The 27,987-nt window shown below is 52.8% G+C and overlaps 1 protein-coding gene across 3 annotated transcripts; it reads left to right on the forward strand.

Moving 5' to 3' along the window:
• Nucleotides 1-4: 4 nt before the first annotated feature.
• Nucleotides 5-27,987, forward strand: PDHX (pyruvate dehydrogenase complex component X). Of its 3 annotated transcripts, none has more exons than XM_064152161.1 (11): nucleotides 5-24; nucleotides 5,642-5,725; nucleotides 8,048-8,148; nucleotides 10,280-10,476; nucleotides 11,735-11,833; nucleotides 15,356-15,536; nucleotides 18,233-18,380; nucleotides 20,606-20,664; nucleotides 22,772-22,930; nucleotides 24,144-24,208; nucleotides 26,574-27,987. In XM_064152161.1, the coding sequence occupies exons 2-11, from the start codon at nucleotides 5,665-5,667 to the stop codon at nucleotides 26,836-26,838; spliced, it is 1,335 nt and encodes a 444-aa protein (XP_064008231.1). In that variant the 5' UTR covers nucleotides 5-24; nucleotides 5,642-5,664; the 3' UTR covers nucleotides 26,839-27,987. The 3 variants fall into 3 exon arrangements, with proteins under 3 accessions (XP_064008231.1, XP_064008237.1, XP_064008225.1); XM_064152155.1 differs by lacking the exon at nucleotides 5-24 and adding an exon at nucleotides 148-261; XM_064152167.1 differs by lacking the exons at nucleotides 5-24; nucleotides 18,233-18,380; nucleotides 20,606-20,664 and adding an exon at nucleotides 147-261.

The following is a 27,987-nucleotide window of genomic DNA, read 5'->3' on the forward strand; positions in this document are numbered from 1 at the left end:
AAGCGGTCAAGGCCGAGCGGACGGGTAAGCCCCAAGGCAGGGCTTGTGGCGGTGTTCCGCTCAGGCGGTGCGGAGGCAGCCTGGGAGCGGGGCGGGCAGGGAGCGCCGGCAGGAAGATGGCGGCTCCCCTGCGCTGGGGCTGCGGCGCCAGCGGCGCGCTGAGGCTGCTGCTCGCCCGGCGGCCGGCCCTGGGCGCCGCCGCCGCCGCTTTCCCGGCCCCGGCAGCCCGGAGGCGTCTGCACGGCAGCCCAGCGCTGCTGGGTGAGTGGCTCCTGCCGCCGCGGAGCTGCCGCGGGCGGGCGCGGGGCTCGGTGCGCCGCGGCAGGGAGGTGCAGCGCCCGGAGCTGGGTGCGCAGGCGGCAGCGCCCGGCCGCGGCTCCGCTGCCACCGAGCGGGAGGAACCGGGGGGCAGCGCTGGCCTGGGCAGGGGTGGAGAGCCTCTGCGGATGGGCTGGGTGAGCCGGCTGCGGAGTGGTTGGGTCTCTGGAGGCAGCTGCAGCCACCTCGGGAGGAGTGCGGCCCGCAGGGGGGGTTCGGGAGGAGCCAGGAGAGTACCGAACGCCTGGGAAAGGAGGTACCGGGGGCGAAACGGAGGGGTTGGGGTCCGGGGGAAGCCGCACTGACCAGCGTTCGGCCTTCCCATGCAGCCGTATCCGCTCGGTACGGATGTGGGCAGCAAGCAGAGCGTTTTCCCGGTGTGAGCTTAGTCACCTCCCGTTTGTGGGGCTGCTCTTACCCAGCGATTGGCAATCCCAGCGGCTTCCGACCTTGCCCTGCAGGTTTCAGGTGAAGGAGGGCTTGGAAGCTGTGCTCTGTGTTTGCGTTTTGCTGCTGGGGTAGTGTTTGGGTTTGGGGGGTTTGTTTTGCTTTGGTCATGGGGAAGGATTAAAATGGAAGGAGCCTTAGAACCCCAGAAAACATTGGGTTGGAAGAGGCCTCCAAGCTCCTCCAGCCTTTGTCCCCCGCACTGGAAGGTCACCACTGAGCCCTGTCAGTGCTCGAGGTCTGTCCATTTCTGGTTGTTTTCTTTCGTCTTCTTGTTGATGCCTGCTTGAGTTAGTCTTTTAGTTCTCCCCTTGGCTGCAGAGCCTGGCTTGGGAAGCTAAGAGATGGCTCTCCGGTGGGGCACATTAAAGCACCCCTCTGTAGTTCATAGAATCACAGAATCAAGCAGGTTGGAAGAGAGCTCCAAGCTCATCCAGGCCAACCTAGCACCCAGCCCTAGCCACTCAACCAGACCATGGCACTAAGTGCCTCAGCCAGGCTTTGCTTCAGCACCTCCAGGGACGGTGACTCCACCACCTCCCTGGGCAGCCCATTCCAATGCCAATCACTCTCTCTGACAACAGCTTCCTCCTAACATCCAGCCTGTACTTCCCCCAGCACAATTTGAAACTGTCCCCTTGTTCTGTTGCTGGTTGCCTGGCAGAAGAGGCCACCCCCCACCTGGCTACAGTGTCCCTTCAGGTACTTGTAGACAGCAATGAGGTCCCCCCTGAGCAGGCTCTGCGGTGTGACCATGCTGTGGCTGCTTGTGTATCAAAGGAGGTCAGAAAGGGCAATGACCTGCCCAGGTTTGAGTACAAAGCTGACTGTGAGTGGGACTCTGGGGTTATAGCTACTTAGGGTGTCACAGAGGTGCAGTTGTCTGCTCTCGAAGCTCGGCTGTTTAACACACAGCCCAAGTGTGCATCGAATGTCCTCTTGGAGGAGGAAGGGGGCAGGAATGCTGTGCCCAGCTCCCACTCACTTCTTCACATGTATCCCCAAGAGCAAATGCTATGGATACACAGAGAAGTTCCTTTAAAGTAGCAGCTGCTGTCTGTGTGAAGGGGATGTAAGTCTTTCCCCCTTTTTCCTTTGTTCAGATGTTTCATGGAATCCTACAATGGGCTGGGTTGGAAGGGGCCTTAAAATCTCATCCAGTTCCTACCCTGTGCCGTGGGCAGGGACACCTCCTACTGGCCCAGGTCATTCAAGGCCTCATCCAACCTGGCCTTGAACACATCCAGGGAAGGAGCATCTTCAACCTCCTTGGGCAACCTGCTCCAGTGTCTCCCCACCCTCGCTCTAAAGAATTTCTTCTTCCTCTCCAGTCTCAATCTTCCCTCTCCTAGCTCAAAGCCACTGTCCCCTGCCCTTTCACTCCCAACCCTTGTCAAAAGTCCCTGGAGCTCCTTCAGGTACTGGAAGGCTGCTCTGAGGACTCCCTGAGCCTTCTCTTCTCCACCCTCACTCTGAAGAATTTCTTCTTCCTCTCCAGTCTCAATCTTCCCTCTCCTAGCTCAAAGCCACTGTCCCTCATCCTTTCACTCCCAGCCCTTGTCGAAAGTCCCTCTCCAGCTCTCCTGGAGCTCCTTCAGGTACTGGCAGGTTGCTCTGAGACCTCCCTGGAGCCTTCTCTTCTCTAAGCTCAACAGCCCCAACTCTCAGCCTTTCTCTGTAGGGCAGGTTCTCCAGCCCTCTGATCACCTTCACAATCTCCTCTGGGTCTGCTCCAGCAGCTGCATGTCCTGAGCTGAGGCCCAAGCAACTGACCTGTAATTACACAGCTACTCCTGACAGCAGTAAAATGAATGGGTGGTGGTTGGGGTTCAGGTTTCATGTGTTCATGGCTCTGCCTGCCTTAAAGCCAACGAGATCCCTTTGGGGGTCTTGTGTGAGCTGCCATCACTTTTCACTTATCCATGATGAAAGAGCAACTCCTGGAGTGCTGGTAAGGACTGCCCGGGCAGTGCAACCATCCCACAGGGGTGTGAGGACTCCTGTTCTTAGCACTTCCATGTCACAAGTACTGGGTGGAGAGAATCAGTGAATTTAAGATTTCCCTCTTTGCTGATTTCTAGAGCCACATTTAAGGCTGGTTTTTGGGTGTGTGTGCTCACTCCCTGAAAACCCACTGCAATCGTTTGAAAGGAGGCCATGGCTGTAACTGTGTTCTTGTGTATCTGCTGCTGAACAAGGCTCTAAGCTGCAGCTCAATGACCAGGGATGTCCCCATGCATGAGCACTACCTGGATAGGTGAGGAAGGGGTAGGTTGGTGAGCTGAGAGAGGGGTGGAGGAAGTGGAGCTGAAGTGCAGCTCACTCTTTCCCTTGCAGAAGCACTTGGATTGTAGTTCTGCAGCTGCTTTAGCTCAAGTTCTGTGCCAGTTCCCCCTGTCCACTTTGGGTCCTGATGTGCTCACGCTGCTGCACGAGGAGGCAGATCAGGAGGCTAAGCTGAAGGTGATTGCAGTCGTGTCTGGTTTGGGGCTCAGCTTCACTTCCAGCAGAATGCCTTCCCGAGGCTGCACAGCTGGGCAGCAGTGCTGCTCTCAGCTCTGCGGCTGCTGTGAACAGAGGTGTGAACAGGGCTGCTTGCAGCATGAACTGATACACGTGGAACAAAAGGCATCTGCCCTGAACTGGCCCTGGGGAGCTCCCAACTCCAAAGCAATACTGCAGACCGATTGCAAATCATATTAAGCCTCAGGATATTGGTAGAAGTCAGGCTCTTCTCCTAAGGAAGATCTTCCTCTAATCAATGAGGAAGCAGTAAGGGACCTGCTGAGACATTTGGATCCTCACAAGTCCATGGGACCAGATGGGATCCACCTTAGGGTGCTGAGAGAGCTGGCAGCTGAGCTGGCCAAGCCACTCTCCATCATTTATCAGCAGTCCTGGCTCAGTGGAGAGGTCCCCGAGGACTGGAAGCTGCCAATGTGATCCCATCCACAAGAAAGGTCGTAAGGAGGAGCCAGAAAACTACAGACCTGTGAGCCTGACCTCAGTGCCAGGCAAGGTCATGGAACAGCTCATCTTGAGTGCCAATACACAGCACCTACAGGATGGCCAAGGGACCAGGCCCAGACAGCATGGGTTTAGGAAGAGCAGGTCCTGTCTCACCAACCTGATCTCCTTTTATGATCAGGTTCCTGCCTGGTGAATGTGGGGCAGGCTGTGGATGCAGTCTACCTGGACTGCAGCAAAGCCTTTGACACTGTCTGCCACAAGAAGCTCCTGGCCAAGCTGGCAGCTCATGGTTTGGACAGATTCATTCTGTGTTGGATCAAGAACTGGCTGGATGGCAGAGCCCAGAGAGTGGTGGTGAATGGTGCCAAATCCAGCTGGCAGTTGTCACTGGTGGTGTGCCCCAGGGATCAGTGCTGGGCTCAGTCCTGTTTAGTATCTTCACAGATGATCTGGACAAGGGGATTGCGTCCAGCATCAGTAAGTTTGCAGATGACACCAAGCTAGGAGCAGCTGTGGAGCTGTTGGAAGGTAGAAGAGCCCTGCAGAGGGACCTGGCCAGGCTGGATGGGTGGGCAGAGGCCAATGGGATGAGATTGAACAAGGCCAAGTGCAGGGTTCTGCACTTTGGCCACAACAACCCCAAGCAGCACTACAGGCTGGGGACTGAGTGGCTGAGAGCAGCCAGGAAGAAAGGGACCTGGGGGTACTGATAAAGAGTAGCTGCAGATGAGGCAGCAGTGTGCCCAGGTGGCCAAGAGAGCCAATGGCATCCTGGCCTGCATCAGGAGCAGTGTGGCCAGCAGGACAAGGGAGGTTATTCTGCCCCTGTGCTCAGCACTGCTCAGGCCACACCTTGAGTGCTGTGTCCAGTTCTGGGCCCCTCAATTCAAGAGAGATGTTGAGGTGCTGGAAGGTGTCCAGAGAAGGGCAACAAAGCTGGTGAGGGGCCTGGAGCATAAACCCTATGAGGAGAGGCTGAGGGAGCTGGGGGTGTGCAGCCTGCAGAAGAGGAGGCTCAGGGCAGACCTCATTGCTGTCTACAACTACCTGAAGGGAGGCTGTAGCCAGGTGGGGTTGGGCTCTTCTCCCAGACAACCACCAATAGAACAAGGGGACACAGCCTCAAGCTGTGCCAGGTGAGGTCTAGGCTGGATGTTAGGAGGAAGTTGTTGTCAGAGAGAGTGATTGGCATTGGAATGGGCTGCCCAGGGAGGTGGTGGAGGCACCGTCCCTGGAGGTGTTGAAGCCAAGCCTGGCTGAGGCACTTAGTGCCATGGTCTGGTTGACAGGATGGGGCTGGGTGCTAGGTTGGACTGGATGAGCTTGGAGGTCTCTTCCAACCTGGATGATTGTATGATTCTATGATTCCACTGCCTTCAGCATCCTTGTGGCTCTGTGCTGAACTCTCTCAAGCAGTTCCCTGAGGTCCTTCTTGAACTGAGGGGTCCAGAGATGGACACAATACTCCAGAGATGGCTGCAGAGCAGAGGGTCATGAGATCCTCTCTGGACCTACTAACCACAGCCCTCCTCCTTTCAGGGAGCTGTAGAGAGCAATGAGGTCTCCACTCAGCCTCCTCTTCTCCAGACTACACACCTCCAGCTCTTTCAGCTGTTCCTCCCCAGCCCTGTTCTCCAGACCCTTCCCCAGCTTTGTTGCCCTTCTCTGGACCAGCTCCAGCCCCTCAGTGTCCTTGGAGCAAGGGGCCCAGCACTGAAGGCAGTACTCAAGGTGTGGTCTCTAAGTGCTGAGTACAGTGCTTGTGTGTAAGCTCCATAAGAGCCTCCTGAGGCATCTTCCGTGCAACTGTCAGCCTCCTGCCTTCCACTTCATTTCTCTTCAGCTGGAAGACAGTAATCGTTCTGGAAAGGTTTTTGGTCTGAGGACCCCTGTGCTTCTTTTCCAGGTGTACCTGGCATTAAAGTTCTCATGCCTGCACTTTCTCCTACAATGGAAGAAGGAAACATTGTGAAATGGTTAAAAAAGGAAGGTAAGAAACCGTTTTCTGTGTCTGAACTTGTTCTGTATATTCTGTGCCTCTAAGAATTATTTCTGGTTGTACTTTGGTCTTTCGAAGCAAAATATTTGGTCTGTTGGTGCTGTCATCATCTGGTCCTGTCCGTGGCCACCCCTGTCCAAAGCCTGACTGCGTCCTCCCCTCACTGCCCTGCACACCTTTAGCAGCAGCAATGAGGGCAGCCCTCAGGCTCCTCTGCTCCAAGCTCCCAGCCCCAGCTCCCTCAGCCTGGGCTCACAGGAGATGTTGCACTGCCTGCAGCAGCTTGGTGGCTCTGGGCTGGGCTGTCTCAAGCAGTTCCCTGAGGTCCTTCTTGAGCTGAGGGGCCCAGAACTGGACACAATATTCCAGATGTGGCCTCAGCAGGGCAGTGTAGAGGGGCAGGAGAACCTCTCTGGGCCTATTCACACAGCCCTTCTAATGCACCCCAGGATGCCCTTGGTCTTATTTGCCACAGGTGGCCATTGCTGACCCATGGGCATCCTGTTGTCCACCAGGACCCCCGAGTTGCTTTCCCTAAAGCTGTTCTCCAACAATTAATCCTATTTTTGAAAGCTTTCCTTTCTGCTGTTGAAGGAGGTGAGGGTGTTTTTAATTTCCAGTCTCGTCCTGCTGATCAGCAGCTTTGGCAGGCTGAGACCCTCTGAGGCCTCTGTGTCATTGTTCTGCCCTCCAGTAACTGAAGGGATCCTGCAGGAAGGCAGCAGAGGGACTTTCCCTGACGGTGTCTAGAGACAGGACAAGGAAGAATGTTTTGAAGCTGAGGCAGAACAGGGCCAGACTGGAGCTGAGGAAGAAGTTCTTCAGCAGGAGGGTGCTGAGACTCTGGAACAGGCTGCCCAAGAAGGCTGTGGCTGCCTCCTGCCTAGAGGTGTCGAAGGCCAGCATGGATGAGGCCTTGAGCAGCTGAGTAGTTGAGAGGTGTGCCTGCCTGTGGCAGGAGGTTGGAGTAGATAAGCTGTGAGGTCTCTTCCATCCTGAGTCGTTCCATCATTGTATGTGATGTTGTCTGCAGTGCACAACCACCAGAGGTCAGCAGGATGCTGCTTTGAGGTTTTTTTGCCTGCTCTTTGTTTCAGTATGAAGTGTTTTGACTTCAGGGTTCCCCAGGATGAACAGATGAGTGCGGGACTGCAGAAGGAGAAATGCTGATTCTAACTGGCAGCTTTTCCATTTCCTTCTCCATTCAGTTTCTTACTGATTCCTTTGGGCAATGAAATCATTCTCCTAATAGCTGTGCTTCAAATCCCCTCTCTACTGGGTATGGATTTCACTTTGATGAGAGCTGGTAGACTGACAGCCCAGGAAACCAAAAGCACAGCTTCACAGGTTGCATCAGGCTGGTTTTGACCCTCAAAGGTCATCCTGTCCAGCCACCCTGTCTTCATCAGAGATACCTCCACTAGATCAGGCTGCCCAGGGTCACATCAAGTCTTTTCTTGAATGTCTTCAGGGACAGGGCTTCGAGCACCATCCCTGCACAGCCTGTTCCAGTATTTCACCACACACAAACCATTGCTCCTATCCCCACAGGCCCTTCTAAACAGTCCCTCCCCAGCCTTCCTGTAGGACCCTTCAGACACTGAAATGCAGCTCTGAGGTCTCTCTGGAGCTGGTTACTTGGGAGAAGAGGTCAACACTAGCCTTGCTCCAATCTCCTTTCTGGGAGCTGTGGGAGGCAGTGAGCTCTCTCCCCAGTCTGAACACCCCCAGCTGCCTCAGCTGCTCCTTGTATGACATCCTCCAACCCCCTCAGCAGCCTCACTGCTCTTTGGACACCCTGGAGCACCTCAGTGTCTTCCTATCATGTGGCACCTAGAACTGAACCCAGTGCTCAAGCTGTGGCCTCACCAGAGCTGAGTACAGGGGCACCATCACTGCCCTGCTGGCTGGCCACATTGATTCCAACCCAGGCTAGAATGCTGGTGGCCTTCTTGGCCACCTGGGCATGCTGCTGACTCATCTTCTGACAGCTCTCGACTAGCACCGCCAGATCCTTTTCCAGCAGGCTGCTTTCCAGTCACTCTGCCCCAAGCCTTGACCCTTCATGGGGTGGTTGTGACCCAAGTGCAGGAGCCAGTCCCTGGCCTTGCTGAAGCTCAGGCCACTGACCTCAGCCCATGGGCTGAACCTGTGCAGTCTGTGCTTGGGAATGAAAGATGCACTGCAGTCTGTACCTATGAGGGGTCTGCTGGCTGTAGAGAGGCTCAGGTGTGTCAGGTGGCTCAGTATCTGCCTTCCATGGCTCAGCAGCTGTGCAGGGCAGGCTGAAGTGTCCTGTGCTGTGTTTTGCAGGAGAGGCAGTGAGCGTTGGAGATGTGCTGTGCGAGATCGAGACGGACAAGGCGGTGATCACCATGGAGTCAAGTGATGATGGGGTGCTGGCCAAGATACTGGTAGGGCTTCTGCCTCTCTGCCTTCAGACTCCCATGCAGCACATGGACTAAGGTGCCTTTAGGCAGCTGGATCTGCTCAGCTCAGTCTAGAGTGTTCGCTTGTATTCCTGGTGACAAGTCACTGACAGTTCCTCCAAGTGGTGCCTGGCTCTGAGTGTGTTTAATGGACTTTGAGCTCACCTGATTGAAGCGGTGTTGCACCTTAGGAATGAGACCTGTGCACTGTCACACTTCATGGTGTTGCTTAGGATCACAGAACCACTAAGGTTGGGAAAGACCTTCAAGATTGTCAAGTCCAGCCATAACCCAACTACTATGACCACTAAACCATGTCCTGAAGCACCACCTGCCAGCTTCTTGAACACCTCCAGGCCTGTTGACTCCACCACCTCCATGGGCAGCCTGGTCCAACTCTTCACCACTCTCTCAGGGAAGTTTTCCTGATGCCCAACTAAAAGCTCCCCTGGCACAACTTCAGCTCTTAACATCTGTTTGCAGAGGCCTTATGCTGTTCTTTCCATGCCCTACTCTAACAAGACAAGGCAAATTCCACCTCTTGTCCTTCTGCCTTCAGCCAACAGTTTAGAAGCAGGTTTTTTGTGTGTCAGTGCCTGGGTGTTCATTCTCAGCAGGATCTACCAGTGTGGGGCTACTGCTCTGAGTGCAGAGCACCTCTTGGTGCTTCTCTGTGAAAACTCAGAGGTCATGCTACAAAAGTTTTGCTGTCTGTCAAGTGTGTATAATGGGGAATATATTTTAGAGTTCTTTATAAAACCAAGTGCAAGGTCCTACATCTGGGCTGGGGCAATCCCAGGCACCAGTATAGGCTGGGCAGTGCCTGGCTTGAGAACAGCCCTGATGAAAAGGACTTGAGGGTGCTGCTGGATGAGAAGCTCCACGTGAGCCAGCAGTGTGCACTTGCAGCCCAGAGAGCCAAGTAGAGCCTGGGCTGCAGCCAGAGCAGTGTGGGCAGCAGGGTGAGGAAGGGGATTCTGTCCCTCTGCACTGCTCTGATGAGACCCCACCTGGAGCACTGTGTCCAGTTCTGGAGCCCCTGGGACAGGAAAGGTCTGGAGGTGCTGGAAGGTGTCCAGAGAAGGGCCATGAGGATGATCAGAGAGCTGGAGCTGCTCTGCCATGGGGACAGGCTGAGAGAGTTGGAGTTGTTCAGTCTGGAGAAGAGAAGGCTCTGAGGAGACCTTCTTGTGGCCTTCCAGTACCTGAAGGGGGCTACAAGAAAGCTGGGGAGAGACTTTTTAGGGTGTCAGGTAGGACTGAGGGGACGGTCCAAGGTACAGGATAAGAGATTTAGGTTGAATGTTAGGAAAAAGTTCTTAACCATGAGTGTGGTGAGAGACTGGCACAGGTTGCCCAGGGAAGTGGTGGAAGCCTCTTTCCCGGAGGATTTAAGGCCGGGCTGGGTGTGTCTCGGGCAAGCTGATCCAGTGTGAGGTGTCCCTGCCCATGGCAGGGGGTGGAACTGGGTGATCCTTGGGGTCCCTTCCAGCCCTGACAATCCTGTGATTCTGTAATCTTTAGGGAGAGGAATGGTTCCCAGATGGCATCAGTTTGGAAAGGACCTTCACAAGTCATCCTGTCCAGCCCCCCTGCACTCAGCAGGGAGACTTCCAACTAGAGCAGGCTGCCCTCTGTGCCTTCATCCCAGTCATTGATGAACAGATTGAACAACACTGGTCCCAGTACCAGCCCCTAAGCACCTCCACTAGGCACAGGCCTCCAACTATTCTGTCCCACTGACCACAGCTCTCTGTCTTTACTTCAACCAGTCCCCATCCACCTCTCCCTTTGATCATCCAGCCCACACTTGCTCACCTTAGCTGTGAGGGTGCTGGGGGACACTGCCATGCCTGTTTGCAGGAGGTTTTTGGTAGTCTGTGACCTGTTTGCTCTGAGTTCTGAAGGCTGCCTATAGATGTGTGAGGTTTGAGGGGCACTGGGTGGTACTCTGCACCCTGTCCTCGCTTTCAGTCATGAGGCAGCTGCTAACAGAACCCAGAGGACTGTCGTGATGAGCTGTCACCCATGTGTCTGGAGTGGCCAGCTCTGCCATTGGCAGTCCTTATCTGGCCAGCACAGTGTCTCACTTGATGTCCTCCTTGCCTCCGTGCAGCTGCAAGAAGGAAGCAAAAATGTACGCCTGGGCTCACTGATTGCTCTGCTGGTGGAAGAAGGACAGGACTGGAAGCAAGTTGAAATCCCAGCTGATGCTGGGGATCCATCTTCTCTGGCTCCACCAGCACCTCAGCTTCCCTCGGCTCCTTCAGTTTCCGCCTCTCCTAAACTGGAGCAGCAGCCTGGAAAGCTGCAGTAAGTTTGTGTGTTTGTTTTGAGGTGCAACTCTTACCTCAGTTAGTGAAGCTGAAGCAAGAGCAATCCCTGCTTACCTGCTGTCAGGCTGTTGTGCACTGAGCTGCTCTGCAGATCAGTGAGGTAACAAAGCTTGCCTGGCTTTTGCTTGTGAGCCCAATAAATCAGCCTTATGGGAAGCCCCTCTGTGGCTGTGCTTTTGTTCCAGCAGACAGCTGCTTTGTGAAGGAGGCTGGGCTTAGGAAGAAGGGTTCATTTGCACTGGCTGCTAATGCCCCAGCTGCTCTCATTGCTTATTGCTTGGGTTCTGTTTTATTATTTAGGGTAGGAAGGCAATAAAAAAAAACTCCAACCCCCTCCCAGGCTCTTGCATATTTGAGAATAGAAAAAGCTTCTTCTTATGTCCATAACTGTGCAGTGCAAACAACTCCAAACTGTAGCTTAGGTCCTTTTTTTTTAGTTTTGGTTTCATCTGTTAGGTTAACTCTAATCAGTGCAGACGTCTCAAATTAGCCCCAGAGTGTTAGTCCTGTATGAGCAATCTGTTGGTCACTGGACTGTGGGGTAGGGTGCACCTTCTGGAGGTCTCACTGCTCCTTTGGAGTCAGTTGTGCCCACCCAAAGCTGGTGGCTGCTAAGGAAAAGGATGGGAAGCTACCCTAGGCAGCACGTGGGCTGGGTGTCTTGGCAGGGCTGTGCTTGTTTCCTGTGTTGAGGTGTGGTTTGGTGGGGGTTGTACACAAGACACTGGGGAGACCTCAGAGCAGCCTTCCAGTACCAGAAGGGGCTCCAGGAGAGCTGGGGAGCGACTTTTGACAAGGGCTGGGAGTGAATGGATGAGGGACAGTGGCTTTGAGCTGAGAGAGGAGAGATTGAGACTGGAGAGGAGGAAGAAATTCTTTAGAGTGAGGGTGGGGAGACACTGGCACAGGTTGCCCAAGAAGGTTGTGGATGCTCCTTCCCTCAAGGTGCTCAAGGCCAGGTTGGATGAAGCCTTGAGCAACCTGGGCTGGTGGGAGGTGTCCCTGCCCATGGCAGAGGGTAGGAACTGGATGGTCTTCAAGTTCCCTTCCAACCCATTCTGTGAATTGTATGAATTAAAGCCTGGTAAAGGGGCGTAGCCTAAGCTCAGTGTTAGGATCAAAGCCTTTGAGCAAAGCTCTGTAGAGCATACCTGTGTGTTTTTTCTCTGTGCCCATCAGTTGCAGAAAGCCACTCTTAGTGCTTCAGCAGTTTCTTTTTCTCCTCATCTCTTTAGGATTCGCCTAAGTCCTGCAGCTCGCAACATTCTGGAGACACATGGGCTGGATACAAGCAATCTGGAACCTTCTGGGCCTCGAGGCATCTTCACCAAAGAGTATGGAGACATTTCAGTAAAGCTGCCACCTCCACTTGCCCTCTCTCTCCCTTGGGAGCTGGAGCAATCTTCCTGAGCTTGGGAAGTCTGTTTGTTGTGAAAGCCAGCTGTTCCTTCCACCTTTGTTCTGGGAGGGGGTGGAAATGACTTAGTTCAGTTTACCAAAGCTGTTGAGAAGATACAGAGAATAGGTTAGGAAATGTAAGAGAAGCAAACAACAGACCCAAAGAGCAGCAAACCTTTTATCTGGCCCATCTGTGATGGTGCTGTTGTTGTACTTCCTGCAGCTGAGCCTGCTGCAAGGTAGGGATGGTTAACCACCACCATCAATCTCAAGAGCTTTGCTAGTCAGAGACGTCTTTAGAGCCACAATGAAATCTGAGTGCCCACTTTTCTGCACCCCCTTTCAGGTATTTTGCTTCTTTCCCTGAGGTTCAGGTAAAGCCTGGCAGAGTTTAACTTGTGCTGCTTTTTCAGGAGCCTGGGGAGAGCAGTGAGGTGCAGTGGTAAGAAATCCAGGGGCTTGTTTTCCTCTCATCTCTGGGGGGTTTTGCCTCATCTTTGGTTTCAAGAATATTTGTTTGCAAACCCATGGGATGCTCTGATCAACCTGGTAGTAGTTTACTCCAGTGATTACTTAGTGACTTCACTCCAGCCTGTGAGCATTGGGGTAGGAATCTTTACAGCTCTTTTTTCCCTACAGTGCGTGGCTAGGTGGAGATGAAATTAGAGATGCAATATCCAACGGAACATCAAATGATCAGTTGTAATTTTGTCTTAATTATGGAAGTGCAGTGGTAATTTGTGGCATGCTGCTAGGCTGTGGCAGGTGGAAGCCCTCTAGGACTCAGAGCTAACTAATTAGCGTTGCCTGGCTGTCAGGGAGGTGCAGCAAAAGATGTTCTGTAGCTATGAGAATTAAATAGCTAAAGCCTCATTTTCCCAAACTCCTTCCTTCCATGCAAAGGTCTGACTAGAAAATGTTCTGGGAAGAGCTGGGCTGGGGACTTGCAACCCTTCTTTTGAAGTGGTGTTGATCTCTCAGATGCCTGCAGGCTCTGCTCCTGTGTTCAGCTTGAAATGAAGTGTTTGCAGGGTGTTGTAGGAAGCTGCTATAGATAGTCAAGGAAAGAGTGCAGCCAGCAGGTCTGTGGAGGTTCTCCTGCCCCTCTACTCTGCCCTCTTGGGGCCGTACCTGGAATGCTGTTGTCCAGTTCTGGCTTCCCCAGTTCCAGAAAGACAGGGACCCACTGGAGAGAGTCCAACACAGGCTATGGGGATGCCTGTGGGGCTTGAGCATCTCCCCTGTAGAGAGAGACTGAGAGCCTGGGGCTGTTTAGTCTGGAGAGGAGAAGTCTGAGAGGGGATCTGATCAATACCTGTAAATATCTGAGGGGTGGGGGTCAGGATGATCTATTTGGTGATGCCCAGTGACAGGACAAGGAACAATAGGTACAAGTTGGAACCCAGGAGGTTCCACCTCAGCACAATGAGTTACTTCTGTGTGGTGAGGGTGCTGGAGCCCTGGAGCAAACTGCCCAGAGAGGTTGTGGAGTCTGCAAACCCACCTGGATGTGTTGCTATGTGACCTGCCCTGGATGATGCTGCTCTGGCAGGGGGATTGGACTCCATAATCTGTGGAGGTTCCATTCCAACCTCTGTGCCAATGTGTGACCCTAAGTGGAAACAATGTTAAAGCATTTTCTTAGCTTTAGAACATGTCAGAAGTTCTCAAAGCTGCATCTGATGAGCAGATGGTGTGGCTTAGGACTGCCAAGTTAACACTCTGCAGGAGCTTTTGGGAGCTTCTAATATGCTAAGTGGGAAGGTTGCATGAAGTCATGCAGTTACCTCCTTTTGTTTCAGGTTGCAGGGCTGGGAGATGATTTTCCTTCAGTGGAATCCAGCTCGTCCCCCAGTGCTGTGGTTGTGTTAAATAGGAAACACTTCCTTTGGGAACAAATCCTGGCTAAGATGTTAGTTTGGGAAAGACAGCAATGGCAGATTCACACCCCAAGCTCAGGCTGTGGTGTTTGTAATGTGATTTGCTGAACTGTGTATTGAAGCCAGAAAGAAATTGAGGCAAGTCACCAATCAATAACAGATGCTGGACAGAACAAAGCTTTCCAGCTGTGGGGGCTGGCTCCTGACTCTCACTCCAGAAGGGCCTCTGGCTCCATCAGGTAGCTTTGCTGTTGAGTATTTATGGCTCATGTTTTGGAGCCCTCCTATGGCTGTGAGCCTGATTTCTTGCATTTAATTTCCTCCTCCAGTTCCTGTAATAAACCTTTGCATACATAAACCTTTGTGTTCAGGCTGCAGCGATGCCTTCGTGAAGTGATATTACCTGGGGGGTGTGGTATAGACTTCTGTGTTCACCTCTGGAGAACAGGACAAGGGGGAATGGTTTGAAGATGAGGGAAAGCAGGGATAGAGTTAGGAAGAAGTTCTTCAGTATAAGAGTGGTGAGACTCTGGAACAGGCTGCCCAGGGAGGCTGTGGAAGCTTCCTTTCTCAAAGCGTTGAAGGCCAGGCTGCATGAAGCCTTGAGCAACTGAGTCTAGTTGAGAGGTGTCCCATGGTGGGGAGGCTGGAGTGGATGAGCTGTGAGGTCCCTTCCAACCTGAGCCATTGTGTGATGAAGAAAGGGGCTCTCTGACTGGTACAGCTTCTCTAGCAAGTGCTTGGTAGGGGTGCAGTTACAGCTGCAGTCCAGAGGGTGTCCGCTGGCTTATTGTTCTGGCAGGTGGCCGTGGTGGTGGCAGTGCAGTTGTTTCTGTTTAGCCTGCTAGGTGCTGATCCTTGCATGCTGCTTTACAAATGCAGCTGGAAGGGATGTGGTGTAGCTTCCAGATAGGAACCCACTGATGTCACACTGTGCCCACAGGAGTGACCTGTGGTGGTGGCAGCTGTATAAAGCCCTTGGAAGATGCTTCTGCAGTAGGTGAGACTCAAGCACAGGTGGAGCTGTTAGATGTTGCTCAGTTTGGGGCTTTGGTTCTTCAGCCTGGTGCTGTCTTTCTGATAGCTTATGAAGCAGGGGCTTGGCTTCTGTGTTTGTTAGAAAGGTGCAGGGAACTCAGTGATCAATGTACCAATTGTCTGTGAGCCCTGATTAATCACATCAGCTGCTGGTGGTGGCAAACAGAGCAGGAAGAACAGCTTTCACCTGAGACTTTCTAGCCCAAATAAGTGCACTCTGACTACACAGTGCCTCACAAAGTTACCTTTTCCACTCACCTTTAGTGGTGATGATTGTTCTCACTCTCTAACAAGCATTTTCTGCCACTGCATAACTCCAGGCCCTTTGATTCACATAATCTAATTGGAGTTGCCTAAAGATACCACAAAAGAAATTGACACTGCTGTCAGTTAGCAATGCTCACCCGGGGGGTTGGTTTGACAACAGAGATGGAAGAGCACAGGGTTGGCAAAGGAAGTGGAGCAAGTGCTGGAGCAGCCTTCTTTGGGCATCTGGGAGATCGTTTCTTTGTCTGCATTTCACTGTCTTTTAATTACCAGAGATGCTCTCAAACTCGTGCAGAAGCAGAAGGGCAAAGCCACTGAACTGAAACCTGAGCCTTCCCCAGCACCTCCCCAGCCTACTGCAGTGCCTTCTGCTGTGCAAGCAACAGCTGTGACTTCTGCTTACCCAAGGCCAGCAATTCCACCAGTTTCCACACCAGGAGAGCCTGCTGCACCGGTAATGCTTCTCTTAAGTCCTCAGCATTGCTACAGTTAAGTGTTGCCATGGCAGGGGCTTGGAACCAGAAGGTCTTTAGGGTCCCTTCCAACCCAAGGCATTCTGTGAATCTGCTAGGTTGCCAGAAGTGGGTAGGTGAAGGAAACCAAGGACAGCCAGGCTGCAAGCTCAGTTCAGTTGGCAAGCTTTTGGTCTGGGTGGTTGTAAAGCAGTGGAGCTGCAGAGCCCTGGAAGTGATGCTCTGCACGCTGGTGTGTGTTTGGCTGCAAACTGAAGCCATCAACAGATTCACTTGGAGAGAGGGAAGCCAGAGAGGCAGCAGTTTTGTTTCAGTCCCCAAACAAGATGCCACTAGTTTGGAAGTAACCAATACATTCCCCCTCTTGGCCCCCACAGGATCAATATGTCAGGTGGGATTTCCAGACTGGGGGAGACTTTATTTTCACTGTCCTTCATCCTTTGCTTTCCTGCAGGCTAGGTACAGTAAATGCCCACTGATCAGTTGTCAAGAAGTGAGGAAGGAAAGGGCTTGGTGGTTCCCTTGAAGAGTGATTTTTCACACTGTCACCTCAGTACACTTCCTGTGCTGATTTAAAATGTTAGAAATGCCAGGAATTGTTTTGGGGTTTTTTTTGCCTGTGCTGAAGTGCACATCAGTTCCCACCAAAAAGGGGGAGGGGGGAGAACCTTCCTGGCTCTAGAATTACATTTGAAGGACCAATTCACTGCCCCTACCATGGAAAGGGCTTAGAGAGGACAGGAAAAGCAAACCCAAGACAGTATGTCAGCAGAGATGAAGGTGATTTAACAGCTAAGGAAAGAAGGAGGGAATGAGAAAACCAAGTGACAGAAAAGCAACCACCCACCATGCCCACCCAGCCCCTGAGCAGTGGGCACCTTCCCAGAAGCTCCTCCCTTGCATTTGCAGTGATGATTTATGTCTGTGTTGGTTGTCTTGGCTGTGCCTCTTCCCAGCTCCTTGCCTGTCTGCTGCTTTTTGGAGGGAAGCAGAGCAGGAGAAGAGCTTTGATACAAGTGCTGAAGCACCACTGTGATGTCAGCACTGCTTTAGCTACAAATCCAAAGCCCAGCACCCAGTGGGCACCCCAGGGAAGAGTTTGCTCCATCCCAATCAGAGCCAGCACCGTGCTGGTGGGGATCTGCAGCACCTTCCCAAGATGCTGAAGGGATTTTGAGGGTTTTTTTCCTTCTCATTTTGATTTTTTTTCCTGAGCCTGAAGAACGTCTTTGAGGTTCACGTTCAAACTTGATGAGGGCCTGAATAACTTGACCAGCACTGCAAGGAAGTTGAACAAGGTAGCCTTTGAGGGTCCCTTCCAGCCCAACCTGCTCTGTGGTCCCTCCAGGCTGGAGCTGACCATGTCATTTTCAGTTCATGTCAGGCAGAAAACACTGGGCTTTGCTTGCCCTGTGCAAACAACCAGAGCACAGAAAGCAAGCTCAGCCTTGGACATCTTTCCTTGCCAGAGGAAAGCCTCTTTCTGTGATTGCAGCAGAAGGTGGCTGTGTGCTGAGCACTGCTCAGTGTGCAATGCACAGGGGCAGCAGCTCCTTCCTGCCAGAAAAGCTGGCTGCCTTGCTTTCTGCACTCACTTCCTCGTGTTTCAAGAGATTCCCTGGCAGGTGACTGACAGCTGGGAAAACCTGCACTGAAACATGACACAGGGTGTCTAGAAGGAGACAGAAGAGTAACAAAAGAGACAGGCAGTGAAGCTTTTCCTAAGGACCCACTCAGGAGACTGAAAAAGCAGTACTGATGTGCCCTGGTGGCCAAGAGAGCCAGTGGCATCCTGGGGTGCATCAAAAATAAATGTGGCCTAGGAAGGTCTCCTGCCCCTCTACTCTGCCCTGCTGAGACCACACCTGGAAAACTCTGTCCAGTTTTGGGCTGCCCAGTTTAAGAGAGACAGGGACCTGCTGGAGAAAGTCAAACAGAGAGCCACAAGGATGACTGGGGGAACTTGAGCATCTCTGCTATGGAGAGAGACTCAGAGCCCTGGGGATGTTCAGCCTGGAGAAGAGAAGGGTGAGAGGGATCTGATCAATGTCTATCTGAGGGGTGGGGGCCAAGACGAAGGTGCCAGGCTCTCTTTGGTGGTGCCCAGTGCTAGGACAAGGAACAAGTACAAGCTGGAACCCAGGAGGTTCCACCTTAACATGAGGAGACACTTCTATGTGGTGAGGATACTGGAGGCCTGGAGCAGGCTGCCCAGAGAGGCTGTGGAGTCTTCCTTCTCCAAACCCACATGGATGTGTTGCTGTGTGACCTGCCCTGGGTGACCCTGCTCTGGCATTCTGTGGTTGTCCTGAGGAAGGCCTCTGCTGTCATTTCACTGGAACCAAGCCTGCTGTGCTGAACACATGCCAGTGGAGCAGTGCTGGCATGCCCTGGGCCAGGGTCCAAAGGCCTTTTCCGAGCAGCTCATGCTAGGACAAGCTAGCTGTGTGCTGCCAGCCTGTATTTACTCTGCACACCCTGCTGTGCTCATCCAAGTGGGACAGCAGAGCACTCCTTGGCTTGCCCATCCTGATTGCAGCGGTGGGTTCTTGGTTTCTGGGCATATTTGGATTGAGCAGGAGTCACTGCTGAGAACCTGTCAGTGCTGAGCCCTTTTTCAGCCAGGGGGACACCTTTGCTTTGCTGCTGTTTCCTCTGCAGTCTGTGGTTCTTTCAGGGCACCTTCACTGAAATCCCAGCCAGCAACATCCGGAGAGTCATAGCCAAGAGGCTGACAGAGTCCAAGACAACCATCCCCCATGCCTATGCTGCTGCTGACTGTGACATCGGTGCTATTTTGAGGTTGAGACAAGAGCTGGCCAAAGGTTAGTGCTGAAACTGGCTGGCTGTGACCTGTGCTCCTGATGCTTCTCTGCCTTACACCAGCTTGCCCAGGAGATTTTTTTTTGCATAGGCACTGTACAGAACTCTTTTGGAGTTCTCTGATAGTGGACTCCAGCTGTAGTTCCCTCTGGTCACTGAATGGGACAACTTGCCAAGATAGAACCATAAATGGACAGCTGCCTGAAATGAGCCAGCCTGTGCCCAAGTGGCCAGAAGGTCCATCCTGGCCTGGATAGGGAACAGTGTGGCCAGCAGGATCAGGGCAGGGATGGTCCCTCTGTACTGGGCACTGGTGAGGCCATCACATGAGTCCTGGCTTCAGTTTTGGGTCCTCACACCAAGAAGGACATTGAGGAGCTGGGGCAGGTCCACAGAAGGGCAGCAAAGCTGGTGAAGGGTCTGGAGAACAGGGCTGGGGAGGAGCAGCTGAGAGAGCTGGAGTGGTTTTAATCTGGAGAAGAGGAGGCTGAGTAGAGACCTCATTGCTCTCTACAGCTCCCTGAGAGGAGGTTGCAGTGAGGTGGGGTTGGTCTCCTCTCCCTAGTCACAAGTGATAGGAGAGGAAAGGGCCTAAAATTTTGCTGGGGGAGGTTTACATTGGATGTTAGATGAAACTTCTCTGATAGGGTTCTCAAAGCCTGGCACAGGCTGCCCAGGGGGGTGGTTGAATCCCTGTCCCAGGAGGTGTCAGGCAGAGATGTGGTGCTGAAGGTCATGGGTTAGAGCTACCCTGGGTAGAATTAGAGAATGGTTGGACTGGATGATCCAAAAGGTCTTCTCCAGCTCAGCCCATTCTATGGTTCTACCATCTCTAGGTTGCCATTTCCAGAGGCATTTCCAAAAGTATGTGCACACCAGAAAACAGACTCAAAACTGCAGGAGCTTTGGTTCTCCCTCTGTTCAGCATGCAGCACTGTGGCTTCTTGTCCTGTGAGGATGGTGCAGATAATGTCATGTGAATATCTTGCATCTTCAGGGTGATTTTGCAGCAGCTGTGACTTGATTCTACACCACAAGTGCTTCTAGGTTTGATGTTTAGTACTTCTGGGCTCCTAAACCGTGGGGAAAAAAGCCCAAACCAAACAGCAGAGCAAATCTCTTGAGCTTTTGGGAAAAGGAAGCAAAGGTGCTGCTGCTCAGGATTTCTTTGGCTCACCTCAGGAAGGCCCAGACCTCTGCAGGTCATTGTATTTGATTGTGGCTTCATAAGAAGGACACAGAGTTGCTGGAGGGAGTCCAAGGGAAAGCCACAAAGATGATTCAAAGGCTGGAGCATGTCTGCTGTGAGGACAGGCTGAGGAAGCTGGGGGTGTTCAGCCTGCAGAAGAGAAGGCTCCAGGGGGACCTCAGAGATGCTGAAGGGATCCTGCATGAGGGCTGCAGAGGGACTTTACCTGAGAGTGTCTAGAGACAGCACAAGGGGGAATGGTTTGAAGCTGAGGCAGAGCAGGGTTAGAGTGGAGCTGAGGAAGAAGTTCTTCAGTAGGAGGCTGCTGAGACTCTGGCACAGGCTGCCCAGGGAGGCTGTGGCTGCCTCCTGCCTGGGGGTGTTGAAGGCCAGGCTGGATGAGGCCTTGAGCAGCTGAGTCTAGTTGAGAGGTGCCCCTGCCCATGGTGGAGAGGTCGGAGGAGATGAACTGTGATGTCCCTTCCAACCTGAGTCATTCTGTGACCTGATACTGCCTTTAGTGTGTGTTGCTTTGCTTTGAACGTAGGAACTCAGTCCCTGGCTTTGCAGCCTGCCTGAGGGCAGATTGGCAGCCTGCTTTAAGGACTGGCAATGCTTTCACCTTGCTAATTCTTCCATTCAGAGGCCCTCAAAGGCCACTAGAGAACAGGCTGCTTCTGCTGACTAGCTGCAAGCAAGCTCATCTCTGTGCTTACTGCAGTTAACATGGCCCCCTCCATCACCAGGAGCAGACTGCACTGTTGTCTCTCTGAAACATAAAAACCTATCTGCTGCTTTTTGTAAGCTGGAGTCTGCAGCTTTCCTGACCTTCTAGTAGTACCTAGCAAACTGTCTCTGCTCAGGAGGCTTCTCCTTGGCAATATTCCTAAAGGAGAGAGGTTTCCTTGCTCTGTGGCTGTAGTCTGAAGCAGAGTTGTTGCTGGCAGAGGAGCATTTCTGCCAGAGCACTGCAATCCTGTGCTTACACAAGTCCTGGTCAGCCCCTGAGCACTGATTCTCTTCTTCTGTCTGTTGCAGATGATATTAAAGTGTCTGTCAATGATTTTATTATCAAGGCAACTGCAGTTACTCTGAAGGTAAGTGAAGAATTGACTTTAAAGATACCTGTTTGACTGTGAAGTGCCAGAGAAAAGGGCAGCATTTCATAGGCCTGTGTGGAGACAGGGATGTGAGCACAGCAGAGCTTTGTCACTCACTGTCAGAGGCTGTTTGAGCTCTCCAGCTGAAATTCTCTACACTGGCTGTGCTGCGGACTGTGAAATGAGAACCTCTTAGTAAAGGTCCACTTCTGCAAGTAACAGCTGCAGCTAACAGGGGCCTCCCCTTTGGTCTCTCAGCCTCTCCTGCTAACAAATAATGCCAGCTTACAAAGAAAGCAGCTTTCACACCAGCCTCCTGGATTGCCACAGGTGTGTTCTGATGGCCTGTTCAGTGACCTCACCTTGGAATCAGTTGGACAGATGGAGCTCTGAGGGTCCTTTCCAAGGCAGTGCATTCAGCAGTCTTAGCTCAGTGCTGGGAACTGTCATCATTCCCCTGTCAATATAAAGGTTAAAGAGCTGCAACGCCTCCTGAAGTTAACACCTTATATTTCCTTGGGCTCTGCTCATGCCATGCCAGACTGCAGGAGCTTGGCAGCCTCCATAAGCTGTTTGGATGTTCTCTAGGCAGAGCTGCAGGCCTTGCCTTCCAGTTGGTGTGAATTGCTCTGCTCAGAAAACTCCCTAGACCACTTAATCTTTTTGAGATGCAAGGTTTCAGAGAGCCTTCTTTAATGTGAACCTCGTAAGGCTTTGGAGTTACCTCCTTAGTCCAGAGTGTCTCACGTAGAGTAACTTGGGAAATAGAATACAGAACTAATCTTATTCCACAGAGTGGTAAGGGTTGGAGGAGACCTCCAGAGATTATGGAGTACAACCTCCCTGCCAGAGCAGGTCACACAGCAACACACTGAGGTGGGTTTTGAAGGTCTCCAGAGAAGGAGACTCCACAACCTCTCTGGGCAGCCTGCTCCAGGCCTCCAGCACCCTCACCGTACAGAAGTGTCTCCTCGTGTTGAGGTGGAACCTTCTGGGTTCCAACTTGTACTTATTGCTCCTTGTCCTGTCACTGGGCTCCACCTAACAGAGCCTGGCACCTTCATCCTGGCACCCACCCCTCAGGTGTTTACAGACATGGATCAGGTTCCCTCTCAGCCTTCTCCTCTCCAGACTAAACAGCCCCAGGGCTCTCAGTCTCCACTGGGGAGATGTTCCAGTCCCCCACCCAGACATTTGGACAGAAAATAGACAAGTGTCTGGCAGCTTTGTAAGGAAGTGCTGAGAGAAGTTCTGGGTATTGCAGAAGAAACTTCCCAGAAGGCCAGTGGCAGCCTGGGCTGCATCCAAAGCAGCATGGCCAGAGATGGAGAGAGAGGATCCTGCCCTGCTCTGCTGAGACCTCACCTGCAGGGCTGGAGCCAGCTCTGGAGCTCTCAACACAGGACATGGGCCTGATGGAGAGGGTCCAGAGGAGGCCACAAAGATGAGCAGGGGGTTGGAGCAGCTCTGCTAGCAGGACAGGCTGAGGGAGCTGGGAGTGTTAGCCTGGGGAAAAGAAGGCTCCAGGCAGACCTGAGGGCAGCCTGCCAGGACCTGAAGGGGCTACAAGAAGGCTGCAGAGGAACTGTCTGCAGAGGCCTGCAGGGACAGGATGAGGGCATTGGTTTGAAATGAGGGCAGAGCAGATTGGGATTGGATGTGAGGAACAAATGCAGATTGAGCTGGGATATGAGGGTGCTGGGACAGGTTTCCCAGGGAGAGAGTTGAGGCCTAGGATTTCACAGGCTTTTGTTAACTTTTTTCCAGCACCACCAAAACCCTTTTTGCCTGCCCTGCTGTTTCCTTTTCCCGGACCATGCTTTGTGAGAGCAAAGCAAGCTTGAGTAAGAGCAGTACAGGCTGATCAAGGGCATCTGCTCACTGCCTGTCTCAGTGAGCTCCTTTCATTTTCTCCTGCTCATGGCAGTCCTGCTGACAGCTGCACTCTGTTCTTCTGCCTTCATTTACAGGCAGCAATCTGTGAGGCACTAATTAACGTAGGGAATGCCTGCACATAGCTGTGTGTCTGAAAGGGTTGTCATTGCCAGTTGACTGCACTGCTGCTCTTTTCACAGCTGTCTTTTGTTTGCTCTCTTTCTTCTAGCAAATGCCAGATGTGAATGTTACCTGGGATGGAGAAGCCTGCAGGCAGCTGCAGTCCATTGACATTTCCATTGCTGTGGCAACAGAGCGAGGTCTCATTACCCCCATCATAAAAGATGTTGCTGCCAAGGGGATAAAGGAGATTGCTGCCTCTGCAAAGGTAGGGCTGAAGAGCACAGGAGGCTGAGCAGTGCAGTAGCTGCATGGTTTGTGCAGCAGAGAATGCTGTGACCTCGATACACAGGAGTAACAAAGGCAGGTTCCAAGTGGATTTGCAGCAGTTCCCAGCATTTCTTCAGCTTCAAAATGTAGAAGGATGTTGGAGCTCTGTTCAAAAGGAGTTCAGCCCAGCTGGCCACCAGTGCTGTTCACCAGGGCTCGGTACTGGGGCCTGTTCTAGTTTGTATCTTCATTAGTGACTGGGAGGAGGGAATCGAGGGCACTGTCCGCAAGTCTGCACCAGGCTGAGCTGAGCAGCAGTGTTGATCTGCTGGAGGGTGGGAAGGCTCTGCAGAGACATCTGGACAGGTGCAGTCCATGGGCTGAGGCCAACACAGAAAGCTTTAACAGGGCCTAGTACCTAGCACTTGGGTCACAGCAACTCCTTGAATGCTCCAGGCTTGGGGCAGAGTGGCTGCAAACTGCCTGGTGGCAAAGGCCCTGCAGCTGCTGATGGAGGGGTGGCTGAGCACGAGCCACACTGCTCTACATGCAGTCCAGCTGCATGGGGGCACTGCTGGCTCATGGGGAGCTTCTCACCAACCAGGACCCCCAAGTCTCTTTCTTCAGTCAGTGCTTGACAGGATATCCACAGGACACACACAGAAACTCCCTTCAGAGCACAATGGCAGTACCTGAAGACAGGTCCAGAGGAGGCCATGAAGATGATCAGAGGGCTGGAGAACCTCCTCTGTGGGGACAGGCTGGCAGAGTAGGGACTGTTCAGCTTGGAGAAGAGAAGACTTCAGGGAGACTTTAGAGAAGCCTTCCAGTACCTGAAGGGACTCCAGGGGACCTGGGGAGGGACTTTTGACAAGGCCTGGAAGTGACAGGACAAGGGACGAGGAGAGGGGAGACTGAGTCTGGAGAGTGGAAGAAATTGTTTAGAGTCAGAGTGGTGAGACACTGGCACAGGTTGCCCAAGGAGGTTGTGGATGTCTCCTCCCTGTTGGTGCTCAAGGCCAGGTTGGATGAGGCCTTTAGCAACTTGGGCTGGTTGAAGGTGTTCCTGCCCATGGCAAGGAGTGGGAACTGGATATGCTGTAAGGCCCCTTGCAGGCCAGCCCATGCTGTGAATCCATGGCTTTTAATGACTGTATGTAAATGAATTTGTCTGTTACCACACTGCCGTTTCTTTTCTCTCTCCTATTTAGGCTCTAGCAAAGAAAGCAAGAGATGGAAAACTGTTACCAGAAGAATACCAGGGAGGATCTTTCAGGTAATAGTCTCTGGTATTTGTTCCTTGCAGTGTGGGTTAAGAACTGTTTCAGTCTCAGCTGTTCTGCACTGTCCTAATGCTTTACCTTGGAAAATCCTGCTCATTTATGGTGAAATTCCTAGGTTGGCTGTCTGGTATCTGGGGAAAATGGTGGTGGACAACAGGCTGTCTGAGCCAGCAATGTGCCCTTGTGGCCAAGAAGGCCAAAGGCATTCTGGGGTGGATTAGAAGGGCTGTGGTGAGTAGCCCAGAGAAGTTCTTCTATCCCTCCACTCTGCCATTCTGAGGCCCCATCTGCAATATTATGTGCAGTTCTGGGCCCCTCAGCTCAAGAAGGACCTCAGGAAACAGCTTGAGAAATCCCAGCCCAGAGCCACCAAGCTGCTGCAGGCAGTGCAACATCTCCTGAGAGGCCAGGCTGAGAGAGCTGGGGCTGGGAGCTTGGAGCAGAGGAGCCTGAGGGCTGCCCTCATTGCTGCTGATAAAGATGTGCAGGGCAGTGTGGGGAGGACACAGCCAGGTTCTGCTCAGGGATGGCCAAAGACAGGACAAGGGGCACTGGGTGCCAGCTGGAGCAGAGGAGGTGCCAGGGGAACAGGAGGGAAAACTTTGTCATTGTGAGGGTGCTGGAGGCCTGGAGCAGGCTGCCCAGAGAGGTTGTGAAGTCTCCTTCTCTGGGGACTTTGAAAGCCCACCTGGATGTGTTCCTGTTTGCCCTGCCATGGGTGCTCCTCCTCTGGTAGGGGAGCTGGACTGGATGATCTCCAGAGGTCCCTTCCAGCCCCTGACACCCCTGTGAGTCTGGAATTCTTGTGGCACAGGTTTGCTTCAGCTGAGCCTGGTGTACAATTCATGTTTTTCATGCTGAGACTGGTCAGACTCTTATTTTTTCACCTTAGTTTTTCCCAGCTGCAGAGAAATGCTGAAGTTCAGTGTATCATTTATTCTGTAGCCTTTGCTGATAGGTTAAATACCCTGAACAGAATTGCTTGGCAGAGGCGTTGCAGCGGACAACAACGTCCAGTTTGATTGCAGTTTGCTCTTGGGAGCAGTATCTCCAGATGGGCACAGTGGGTCAGCAGCAAGCAACACTTCTGCTGAAACAGACTGCAGCTGAACTGAATTTTAGTCAGTTTGAAAAAGGTAATTCTGAATGGTTATTGTATGTTCTGGAGCAGAGAATGTGTGCTGAGAGTGACAGCACAGAGCTGCTGCAGAAGTGCCGCTGCGGCGAGTATCCACGTGCCGGGGTTACAGCTGGAGTATGGCTGCTGCTGGAGGAGTGCTCCAGAAAGCTGTGAGCTTCTCAGCAGAAAAACATTCATGGAGTAGAATTTCAGACTGGCCTGGAAGGGACCTCCAAAGCTCATCCAGTCCAACCCCCCTGCACTCAGCAGGGACATCCTTCACTGAAGCAGGTTGTCCTGTTGAACCTAACCTTGAAGATCTCCAGGGATGGGCCCTCCCTGGGCAACCTGTTGCTGTGTCCCAGCACCCTCCTGCTGCAGAACTTGTTCTTCACATCCCATCCCAATCTGCTCTGCTCTCATTTCAAACCACTGCCCTCATCCTGTCCCTGCAGGCCTTTGCAAACAGTCCCTCTGCAGCCTTCTTGCAGCCCCTTCAGGTCCTGGCAGGCTGCCCTCAGGTCTGCCTGGAGCCTTCTTTTCCCCAGGCTGAACACCCCCAGCTCCCTCAGCCTGTCCTGCTAGCAGAGCTGCTCCAACCCCCTGTTCATCTTTGTGGCCTCCTCTGGAGCCTCTCCATCAAGTCCTTGTCCTTCCTGTGTTGAGGGCTCCAGAGCTGGCCCCAGCCCTACAGGTGAGGTCTCAGCAGAGCAGAGGGGCAGGATCCCTTCTCTGTGTCTCTGGCCACACCGCTTTGGATGCAGCCCAGCAGCTGTAGGAAAAATGAGTTGATGTGGGTCAGCTTTCTCTCCAGGCCACCTCAGAGAGTCCAAGCCTTTCCTGCTGTACTCTGTGTGGTTCAACAGAAATGTTTAGGGGAGAGCAGCATCGTCAGGCTTCCCATGCCTGAGGGATCTCTGTCAATCTGAAGGCTGTGTGGCTTGCAGCAGAGGCAGGCATAGTTTATCTGGGGATGTCCTACTCTCTGCTTGCTGTGTGCAGTCCAGGGTATCTTGCTGGAAAGAAGTGGCACTTGTCAAAAGGCATCTCTGGTGTAACTGCAGAAATTCCAGTGCTCTGAGCCTTGCACAGGCCCAGCTGGAGTCCACTTGGGATCTCTGTTGGAGTTGATGGGTTTGGCCCTGAGGGAGGGCTGGGTCACCTTAAGCACTGATTTGCTTGCTGTAGAAGATGTGTCATTTCTGGCCCTACTGGCAACTCTTTTCTCTTCCATTTAGCATCTCCAACCTGGGCATGTTTGGCATCAATGGTTTCACTGCGGTCATAAACCCACCCCAGGCTTGCATCCTGGCTGTGGGCCGAGCGAGAGCGGAGCTGAGGCTCGTGGAGGATGAAGAAGGGAACGAGACCCTCCAGCAGCATCAGCTGATGACAGTGACTCTGTCAAGTGATGGCCGGGTGGTAGATGATGAACTGGCTTCCAAGTTCCTGGAGACCCTCAAGGCCAACCTGGAGAAGCCAGTGCGCCTCGCCTTGTGCTAGGCTGAGCCAGCTTCCCTGGCCTGCGGGGCAGAAATCAGTGTTAGGGCCCTCAGAGAGGCGTTCTGTGGGGAGGTGTAAGTAGTTCCTGGGAGAAGGGCTGCTGGAGCCCTTTATTTATTGCATTAATGTAGGAGGTGAGGAGCTGTCGTGCTGAGAGTGCCTGGCACTAGGCCAGGTTCTGTGCTGCGAAGCCTTGAAGCTAGCACGCTGCGGTTCCCTGGGCACCTGCTGCTGCTGGCACCTCGGCTGGCACAGAGGAGTCTCTTCGCTCTGGAAAAGAACATTCAGGACAACTCGATGCCATGTAAAGGGAAATCCTAGAAGAGTTTGTGCTGGGTGGAGCCTGTAGGAGTCATCCAGTCCAACCCCCCTGCAGTCAGCAGAGGCATCTTTAGCTAGAGCAGGTAGCTCAGAGCCCTGTCCAACCTGGCCTGGCATGATTCCAGGGATGGGGCATCTGCCACATCTCTTGAGCAACCTGAGCCAGTGTCTTGCCACCCTCAGCGTTATAGAATAAACGTTTCCTTCTCTCCAGGCTGAATCTCCCTCCTTTAGTTTCAAACCCTTCTCCCCTTGCCTTGTCACAACAGGCCCTGCTCAGAAGTCGGTCCCTGGCTTTCCTGGAGGCCCCTTTATGTTCTGAAATGTCACAGTAAGGTCTCCCAAGAGCCCTCTCTTCCCCAAGCTGCGCAACTCCAATTCCCAGCCTGCCTTCACAGCAGAGCTGTAACAGCCTTCTGATCATCTTTGTGGTCACCCCTGAAGCTGCTCTCACAGTCACAGGTCCATGTCTGTCTTGCACTGAGGACTGCAGAGCTACCTGCCGTGTTCCAGTGGGGTCTTTCCTGCGCTGAGAGAAGAGATGCTTTGTTGAAGGACTAAATCTCCAGCTTCTAGAGGGGAGAAACTAAGCCAAGTGCTGCCAGGAGTCCTGGGCAGTGCCAAGGTAATGCATTAGCTAAACCATATTGCTGCAGTAGAGAGCTTTGGAGTTTTCAGAACCTCCTCTGGCAGATTGTGCCATCCAAATTTGACCCAATTAAGATTTAGAAGATCTTGACAGGTATTCCAATGGCTTCCTGCATAAGAGCAGAGGGGGAAGGAAGCACAACTAAACAAAGAATAAAATCTGTGGTTTAATTGAATCTA

The sequence above is a fragment of the Pogoniulus pusillus genome, chromosome 1 (genome assembly GCF_015220805.1).
Source record: "Pogoniulus pusillus isolate bPogPus1 chromosome 1, bPogPus1.pri, whole genome shotgun sequence".
In the NCBI taxonomy this organism is placed as follows: Eukaryota; Metazoa; Chordata; class Aves; order Piciformes; family Lybiidae; genus Pogoniulus; species Pogoniulus pusillus.

Excerpts from the sequence above, each read along its gene's own strand:
- PDHX (XM_064152161.1), top strand. The coding sequence starts at position 5,665 with ATGCCTGCACTTTCTCCTACAATGGAAGAAGGAAACATTGTGAAATGG. Across the intron at positions 10,477-11,734 it reads CAGCAGCCTGGAAAGCTGCA|GATTCGCCTAAGTCCTGCAG; the intron begins GTAAGTTTGTGT and ends TCATCTCTTTAG. Across the intron at positions 20,665-22,771 it reads CAACTGCAGTTACTCTGAAG|CAAATGCCAGATGTGAATGT; the intron begins GTAAGTGAAGAA and ends TCTTTCTTCTAG.